The 9,681-nt window shown below is 43.5% G+C and overlaps 1 protein-coding gene across 1 annotated transcript in view; it reads right to left on the reverse strand.

Annotated features, from left to right (window-relative positions):
* The window catches only part of SPATC1 (spermatogenesis and centriole associated 1), an 82,950-nt gene extending 79,799 nt beyond the window's left edge, over positions 1–3,151 (reverse strand). Inside the window, exon 1 of the mRNA XM_069096982.1 lies at positions 2,851–3,151. Within this exon, the coding sequence (XP_068953083.1) occupies positions 2,851–3,151 (301 nt within the window). The remainder of the gene's footprint in view (positions 1–2,850) is intronic.
* Between the last annotated feature and the right edge of the window lie 6,530 nt (positions 3,152–9,681).

Below are 9,681 nucleotides of genomic sequence, written 5' to 3' on the forward strand. Positions count from 1 at the left end.
ATTTTCCTTTTAACATGGTCCTGCCCTCTGGGGCCAGAAAGTACAAGTCCAATCCCACCTCCCTAAGACCTCCTCCTTCAGGTACCTGAAAACAACTATCATCACCCTCTGGGGTCCTTTCTTCTTCAGACTAGACATCTCTACTTCCTCCAAATGATCCTTCCATGGTATGCACTGTTCATCATTCTGGTTGCCTTGTTCTGGATGCTTAGCAGCTTCTCAGGTCTGATGTCTCTGCTGCTTCTGACTATTAACCAGCCCCATCTTCCTGAAACTCTTTCCTATTCCAGCTTCTCTTCTTATCTGTCTGACATCATATTTTTTTCTGGATCATTATCTGTGCCTCATCCCTTAAGCACGGGTGTCCCATAGGGCTTCATCCTTTTTCCCTCTCTAAAAACCCTTTTTCTCAGTGATCAAACCTACTCCCATGGGTTCAGTTATTATCTCTCTGCAAGGGACTTTCACATTTATATAACCAGCTCTAACCCTCTCCTGAGCTCCTCACCAGTATCACCATCTGTCTGCTAGATATGTCCATCTGAATGTTCCACAGAAATCTCAAACATAACTTCTCCATAATGAAAATGATTTTCTGCTCCCTAAACGTGTCCTTTCCTCTTTCTATTGAAGACACCCTGAATTAGGTGCTTACTCAGGTGTTTATCTTCACAGTCATTCTCAACTCACTTTTCTTCCTTCACCCTGTCTACAGAAATTAAGTTTCTGGGGCAGCTAGGTGGTACAGTAAGCACCCACCCTGGAGTAAGGAGGATCTGAGTTCAAATACTGCCTCAGACACTTATTAGATGTGTGACTCTGGGCAACTTACTTAACCCTGATTGCCTAAAAAAAAAACAAAAAACAAGCTTCCAAGTCTTCTCAATTCTGTCTATCTCCACAGCATATTCATCTTCTCCTCACCTCTTGTCTAGACCAATGCAGGGGGTTTTCTAATTGGTCTCTTTGCTTCCAGTTTCTCCACTCTTTAATTCTCAGAATAAATTTCCTAAAGCATAGGTAGAACCAGTCACTCTCTTGCTCTAGAGTCTTAAGTGGCTCTCTATTATTCCTAGTATAAAACACAAAGTCTTCTATTTGGTATTTAAAGGCCTTCACAGTCTTTCTAGCCTTATTTTACATTATTCTCCTTCATACATTTTAAATTTTAGCCAAACTGGCCTACTTGCCAGCTGGCTGGCTAGGTCAGTCTTCTATTCCTACCTATGCTTGGATTATTCCCCATACTGGGACTATATACTCTTCTCATCTCCATGTTAGACTTCTTTGCTTAATTTAAGGCCCTGCTATGGGAAGTCTTCTCTGACCCTCCTAGGAGTTAGTGCTGTCCTTCAAATTATCCTGTATCTATATACCATATTTCATCAAATAACCCTGTTTTATTCATTTTTTTCAGTCCAAAGATTGGTTTATAACTTTTCATTATGTAATCGTCACATGGTAGAATTCTGTTCCTCACATCGCTTAAAAGGTAAACAGAGCCACCATGTATTCACCAGAGGCCAAGAGCCTAGAATTCTCACTGGGCACGCATTGTCAGTATATTCCTGAAAGCTGGCTTATGCCATTTGTTTAGAGGGCTGCAATACTAATGATATCATCACTCAGCCCAGTGAGGAGCCCTAGGGGCAAGGGGAGTCGGCCGGGCAGGAGAAGCTGCCCTGAGTAAGTCACATACAGGATGTGGTCAAACTTGCACCTTCCCATATTAGCTAAACTGTACAGTTTGTCTGCCAGGGACACATCAACGTACAAAGCATTTCTTTCTCATTATGGGTAAATATGAAAACTATCCTGCAGGCTTCAAGCTGAAAGTGATTGTGTTGCCTGAACAGCATGGGAACAGCTGTGGAAAGACAGTTTTCAGTGAATGAAAAGCTGGCGTGAGACGGGCAGAAACCAGAAGACAAGCAAGACTGGCCCAATTTTTTTTTTAAAGCTTCACATAATGATCACAAACCACTTTTTTGCAGAAATTTGCCATAAAACCTGCAACAATTATGTGGTGAAATGTAGTATCTGATTGTATATTCTACCGACTCACAAGTAGACCATAAGCTGCTTGGGGGCCAGGACTGATGACTGGCATTAAGTGGTAAATATTGGAGTAACTCTGAGAGGGATAATGGAGTCACTGAGGATGAGAATTTTAAGGAAGGGGTGACATTGGGATTCTCAGGAGGTTAATGGACACAGTGAAGGGTGAATGATTGTGGGAGATACTAAGGCCTGAGTGATAATGATGGAGATACTCTGGGGTAAATAATGGGGGTAGGGTGACTTGGTCATTTAGAGGTAAGTGATAAAGTGACTTCAGGCATCAGTGATGGGGAGCCTTGAATAGTTGGAGGTGCTAGGCAGGTGTGTCAATTGTGAATGGACTTTGCAAAGTGAGTAAGAACTTGGGAAAGCACCAAGTGGTGATATCCCAGGCCAGTATGAAAAACTAGAAGTGTGGAAAACAGAGGGCCAAGAGAGAATGAAACAGAGAATGGAAGGGAGCAATTTTAAGGCAGGGAAAAGTTGGGAAAGTCCTTATAGAAATTCACACAGGAGAATCTTGTGTATTTGGAGGATCATCTTCCTCCACAGGTAAGAAGGTCCATTTCTCTGGGGTTTATTTTTCAAAAAGGAGAACTGGGATTTGGCTTATCTTTCTTTCCCTACCTGGGTCTAGCTCTCTCCTTTCTGTAACCATTCTACCTATCTGATTTTTAGATAAAAATCTCTCATTTGTCTTCATATCATTTTGTCACAGGAGGAAAGAGATTGCCCTGAGCCCTGAGCCACCCACCTACTGCCTCATACTCAACTCTATAATTTCAACACTCTTACGATCAGATGTTGGAGAGGCACAGACAGTCAATCCTTCATTGAACATGCTGTCGATCCCACTGATGCCCATGGCACATGCTTGGGATTTTATGGCTGACTTCAATTCATGGTTCTCTTGAATCAATCTCACCAGCTTCTTCAGCTCCTCATTTTCCCGAACTAGCCGCTCAATCTGATGCCTCAGCCCTTCATAGTTGCTGAGAAGTGACATAGTCCGGGGAATTGAAAGGGAAGCAGTGCTGCTGTGGCAGCACCTAGGAGGCCGGGGCCTCCGCCCCGGACTGGTGGGAGGCATAGAGGAGTCGGCAATGGTGGCTATGCAAGACTCCAGAGATATTATGAGGTCAGAAGCTCTCCTCTCCAGCCCCTCCCACACTAGTCTCCAACTGACTCCAACTGAAGGAAGAGTCCTAAAGGCCTAGAAGGGCCCCACCTTCCTTGCTATGGTAACCAACCTCTTTTCTTTAGGTCACTGACATTTGCTGGGTTGTTAGGGATCTCAAGGAAAGGCCTGATGTTGTCCCAGCCCAACTAGGCCTAAGACATCACACCTAAAGCCAGAAAGCTAGGGAACTTTAGCAAATCTGGGCTGCCTGGGGCCTCAGACCATAGACCTGTAGGGAGCCAAAGAAGCCTGGTTCTGAACTCAGATATTAAATCCTAATAGTGGATTTTAAAACAAGAATCTCTTTGAGAAGTGACTTTTTATTAAGTTAGCTCCTGAGGTCTTTGTTATGGGTTACACTTATAAGGATGTTACTTGAGTTCTGAGATCAATAGGCTATACCCCAAGATTTTAGTTATTGAGAGCTAAAATATTTGATTCAGCACTCAGGTATCTTTGGGTGGTCAACTCTAAACGTGATGTCTTTTGAGGATTGCAGCTTTGGCTTTGAAGTTTGCTCTCAAATGTATCCGTTTATGACTGCGGCTACTTTAGCAGATACCTGAGGCCTAGATCAAAGGTCTTACCCTAAGACTTGGGTCTCCTAGATAACAAATCCTAATCAAATGATCTAATCTGTGCTACTTCCAGGATACAACAGACTAGGTAATGATTAGAAAACTCGAGTCCTCTTCCTTTGTCTCATTGCTCTATAAAAACCTTGTCCTGAGAATCAATAAATGGAGTTCATCTTTCTCCTTGAACTACCCACATGGCCTGGTCATTTCTTATTCACATCTCTGGATCATGCTAAGTGCTGGACATTGAGCAGCCTATGGCATAGACCAAATGCTCAAAAGACCAAACCCTCAGACATCAAGCCTGATACAGATCCCTGCATCTTCCATATGGGTGTCTTTTGGGTTTCTGAAGGGTTACTGACCTTAGGCTGTCATATTTTATAGGTGTTATTCTCTTTCAGGGCCCCTGTGTCTCTATCTTCTGGATTCAAGACCTCAGTCTCACCCTTGTCTAGGTGCCAAGTACCCAACATCATTTATCTTCTGCTAGATTTCTGTCGCCCAGGCCTCTGACTTCTCTAGGGCCTTTTCTGGATCCAGGTGTCTACCATCTCTCGTCAACTTTTTCATAGAGTTCTTCAGCTAGGAAACTCAACCTCCCCTCTCCTCTTTCCTTTTCTCCCTCCCATGTCATGGCCATCAGCCATGTAGAATGGCTACTTTGTGAATGTGAGTAGGTTTTCCCTTTCTTGTCTCTGCATTCTCTTCTGGAATTTGGACCTTGACCACATTCCCTAGGAAGTTCAGGACAGTCAGCTAGCAGGAAGAGTTCCAGGTTGGGGGAGAAGGAAAAGGGGAAAGAAGGTTGGTTGGAAGAATGTAAGCTAAAGATTCTATCCAGACCTCATAATGGTAGAGGCTGGGGAGGGGTACTCCCCCCAGGCTCTAGGCAAAGACTGAGTTGCTCTACTGCCCAGCCCATGTGCTGGCTCAGTTCTGAGGAATCAGTGCAATTTGGTTAAATAAATCAGACTCCAGTATGGGAGGCATTTGGGGTTGGAGTGAAACTGATCTCCATGTGTTTATTATCTGTTGTTTGAGGCTTTCTGATACCATGGGACTTTCTATTTTAAGTAAACTGTTCTTTTTGCACAAGATGTGAAATCAGATGATTTGAAAATAATTTGTCTGTAGAGGATAAAAATTCAGGGGTACTGCAGTCTTGAATGCATAGGAAAAGAGAATCTTACTGTGGAACATGGGATTTGCTACAGATTTCTTTAAGGAACATTTCTCCCTGATATCCAGGAGAGCCAAGAGGCACTCTCCAAATCCCTTCACTTTTTCTTCTAGGAGGAGTCTAGCCTGCGCTTTTAAGCATAAATAACATTACTTGGCCACAGCAGAAAGACAAATATTGTACCTTTTATAATCCCTACAAAAGTATCACTTGTGCTTTCTATTTCTGGAAGTCAAATGCTTTGTTTAGTCTTAGGAGTACCTTTCTGGTTTAGTTTTAACCTAGCCCACTGACCCTAGCAACTGCCTCAGGGTTTTTCCCCTTCAAAGTGCTCTTTCCTCTTCTCACCTCTCCTGCAACTTGAAGGTAGGCACTTGGATAGGCAAACCTGCCCCCCTTCTCCTCTCTTATAAAGTCTATAAACCCTATCTTACCAACTCCTCTTCTTGGATGCTTCTCCATCTCTTCTGCTCAGTTATTTTCTCCCTTCTAGTTATTTCCCTTTCATCTGAATTCTTTTCATTCTCATTCTTCTCCAAATCTCTCAAATTTCCCCAAATGAAATGTCAACATCTGTCCTCCTTTACCATTCCCAGATCTTTCAAATTTCCTTCTTATAACTGCTTATCTTTCGCCTGTATTTTCTCAGTCCAAATCCTCACCTCTTCCTTCTCTTTCTTCTTCCCACCTGTCCCAGAAGGACAATACAAGCATAGTGCCCAGAACACAGGAAGGGAGAGTGCCCCCCCATTCTACCATGGTCAGAGCCTACCTGGAATATTGTAGCAGCAAGCACCCCAAGCACGTCCTCAGGGTTTGGCGCCCATACAGGTTCTTGGATCTGCTTTGATAAAGGAAAGCAACTCAAAATGGGTTAACAAGTTTACTTTAATCAGTCAGATATGTATCGTTTACCTCGTTCAGGGGGAAAAGGTCAGCACTCCGAACTTCAGAATATACAGACAGTATTATCGAGACAGAAACAGATCAAGTACACAGCTTTCCAAACTGTGCAACCATTACATCCATACCAAACAACATCTGGGTTTCAAAGCCGGGGGACTCTCAACAATGGCTTCCCAGAATTCAGATCAAATCACAGACCACTTCTCAAAGTAAGTCCCAAAACAAAGCTACACATCGGGGCTTATATAGCCTTCTCCTGGCTCAGAGAATGTAACAACCTTATTGACTCACTGGCCAATCAAGAAGTATCTACTGAAAAACAAGCCTCCCACCCCAGGCTTCAGGTGCACTTTAGCCTAGGGGCAGGGAAGATCTTCCAAATTTGCATTCCCATTACAAATATGTACAGGTTGGGTGGGGTACCACATTTTGGAAGGCAGTCAAAATAATTCCATATGTGGAATAGTCAGAGATCTCTGGAAGAAGTCTACTGCTCCATCAACTGGGCCTCAGACATTATTCTTAGAGCAAGAAAGCTAGGGATATAAGGCAAGGTCTAGTAGTAGTCTGTCTAAAGCATAAGACAGTAGACTAAATGCCAAAAGAAACAGGGCTTCAGATGCCAGGCCACCAGGAGCCACTCAGGGGCATATGCTACATGTGCACTTCTTCTGTAAGCTGGCACCTTCTGTGGGGGAGTCTTTCTTGGGTATGTATTAGAGGGGACATCTGAGTGTATGAAAGAATTATCTGGCTTCTAATTAGCCAGGTACAGAAGAGGTACAAAAAAGAGATCCAAGGACTGTCATAAATTCACAACTTAGTATTTTAACCTAAGTTTGAAAAAAGACGTTATGTTAATTTTGAGCATGGTTCAAAATAGAGATATGTGATCAACTAAATGGTAGCTACTTATATAATTTGAATATTCGACCAAGTCAGGAAATAGGAAAGGCAACTAGGGAGCATAGTAGTGTGAATGCTGGACTCTCTGGGGTCCAGAAGAACTCAAATTCAAATCTCCCTCTTAAGAAACTTACTAGCGGGGCGGCCAGGTAGCACAGCGAGTGGGAGCACCGGCTCCAGTGTTGAGAGGACCTGGAGATCAAATCCCGGGCTCAGACACTTAGCACCCACCCAGAAATAACTGGCCGTGTAACCTTGAGCAAGTTACTTAACCCCGATTGCTTAAAAAAAAAAAAAAGAAACTTACTAGCTCTGTAACCATGGAACAAGTCACTTCAGGGAATGGGGCAGCTCAGTGACATAGTGCATGGAGTGATGGACCTGAAGTCAGGAAGACTCATCTTCCCTGGTTCAAATTTGGTCTCAGACACTTCCTAGATGGTTAAATCACTTAATCATTTGCCTCAGTTCCTCTTTTGTAAAATGAGCTGGAAAAGAAAATGGCGCACCATTCCAGTATCTTTACCAAGAAAACCCCAGACAGTATTATGAAGAGATGGACATGCCTGAAATGATTGAACAACAACAACAAAGCAAGTTTCCACAATCACAGAGAGGTCCTACACTCTCTGTGACAACATATCTGGGGGGTGAGGTGCACTGTCAGCCAGGGTTACATTCTTCCCTTTGGCAAAAAAATTTCCAGCACCTACAAAATCACTGATAAAATGACCAACTATGATTCCAGAAGACTAATGATGAAATATACTACCCATCTCCTTCCCAGAGAGGTAATGGCCTTGAGATGCAGAATAAGACATATGTTCTTGGACATAGCAATAGGGGAAATTTGTTTTTCTTGATTATACCTATTTGTTAAAAGTATGTTGCTTTTGTTTTTATTTTTCAAGTTGGAGAGTGGTTAAGAAGGAGGTTGGAAAGAAGGTACCCAAAAACAAAAAGTAAAAGAAATAAACGAAAAGAGGTTATAGAGAAGGACATCTTTGCAAGTTACACACTGAATTTATTATATATTTAAAATAAAAAAGCTATATAGAATAGGGATTCACAGTTTCATATATAATTCTCTTTTTTTATTCTATTATGCATATGGAAATGTTAATGATTGCTGCCCCTTCTATAGAGTCAAGATCTAAATTTGTATACTTTTTAATAGCTTCTACAAGTCTATCTAGGAAAAGGACAGGGTTTTTCTTGATTTGTCTAAGAAATTTCTCTAACTTTCTGATAATTTACTTGCTTTTGAAATGCAGTTCTTAGGCCTTCTAACAGGCAAAGTACCATATGGTCTCTCTTCTCACTATTCTCCTAGATTTGATGATCCCATCCTGGGTCAAGAGTGGGAACAGCAGCTGTTCCTGGGGGGTATTTTCTGGGGTTATTGCTAGCCAAACAATCCCTAAATTTGGGGGCTTGTTCCCAGATTCTCTTCTTCTCCTCAGTAGAACAACAGGTAGAGAAGAGGATATGCAAATCACCCCAAGAAAGCTCAAATTCCAGGGATAAGTCCCGAAAGCCTTCAGTAAACTTTGTTGGGTTTTCAGAGAACTTCCCCCATTTTTCTTTAATTTGATTGAGATCCGAAATGGAGAATGGGATGTGCACTCTAGTTGTCCTGAGACAACCACTTCCCTTAAGGGAAAAAGTCCTGAAGGTTCTGTGGGGATAGGGGGTTGGGAAGGGAGATTGGAAGTCCCACTTCCTGTGAAAGAGTGACTGGGGGGTGCTGGCTGAACTGGATCAGACTGTAAGACTGGAGGATCTGGCTAGCAAGGGGGAAAGTCAACTGGCACCTGAGGAGAAGAAGGGGTCAGAAGAGGAGATACCTCTATGACTGCCTCGGGGGTAGGGCCTGAGGCCTGAGTGGGTGTTGCCTCAGGGGGAAGGGCCACAGAGGGAGGCACTTCAGCCTGATCAGTGGCTGGGACCTGAGCAGGGGTCCTTGAGGGGGGAGGGGCCATACTGGGAGATGCAGGGTAGGAGCCATATGGATGGTGTAGTAGGAGACAGGAAATGAGGGGTGTTGGGCTAAAGGAAAAGGGAAGGGGAACCAAGGGGGAAAGGGTTGGGGTGCAGCAGAAGGGGCTGATGGAGCTGCCTCAGTGACCTGAGCAAGAGTTGCTGAGGGGGGAGGGGCTGAGGCTGAAGCCATAGGAAAGAGGTCATTTAATTGGTCCCCATTGCCCCTCTGTGGAGGGGCTCTAGCTTCAAGCATCTCACAGTCTTTCCTGAGAACCTTGTTCTGAGAAAGTTCCACAAAAGCCATTAAGTAGGCAATTTCGATCCATCTTCCTTCTCTGGGACAGTATGATTCTAACTATAAGAGAGTATTCTCTTTTAAAGTCCCTAAAACAGGCCACAATTCATCATCATCTAGGCTATACCTAGGCCAAACAATGTTGCAAAAACAAGCCAACTTTTCCTTTTTCAGATCTCCAGTGAAACTAAATTTTTTCCAATGTTGTAAAAGACACCCAAAGGCAAACTTTTGGGAGCTACAGGCATAGGGCCTGGAAGTCCCTTCCTCCATAAAGGAAGATGTAAACCCCGAAAAACAAACAACCCTCCCCCCCACAAAAAAAGTACCTGAAGTTTTCCCAGTTCCCTAGTGCCTAGGGAATTGAAAGAATCTGGCTTACACTTCCAGATGGGGTATCTGTCCTTATCTTCCATTCTTCAGAAGCCCCATGTCCATGTTCTCCAAAATAACCAAACAGAACCGAAAACCCGAAGTCAGGCTGAGCACAAAACAGCCTCCTAGCTGTCTGACCTCATGGGACCTGAGAGATCAGGCCTCAAACACACACACACACACACACACACACACACACACACACACACACACA

The sequence above is a fragment of the Petaurus breviceps genome, unplaced genomic scaffold (assembly GCF_028583685.1).
Source record: "Petaurus breviceps papuanus isolate PSGF00001 unplaced genomic scaffold, PetGlider_PUasm1.0 350, whole genome shotgun sequence".
In the NCBI taxonomy this organism is placed as follows: Eukaryota; Metazoa; Chordata; class Mammalia; order Diprotodontia; family Petauridae; genus Petaurus; species Petaurus breviceps.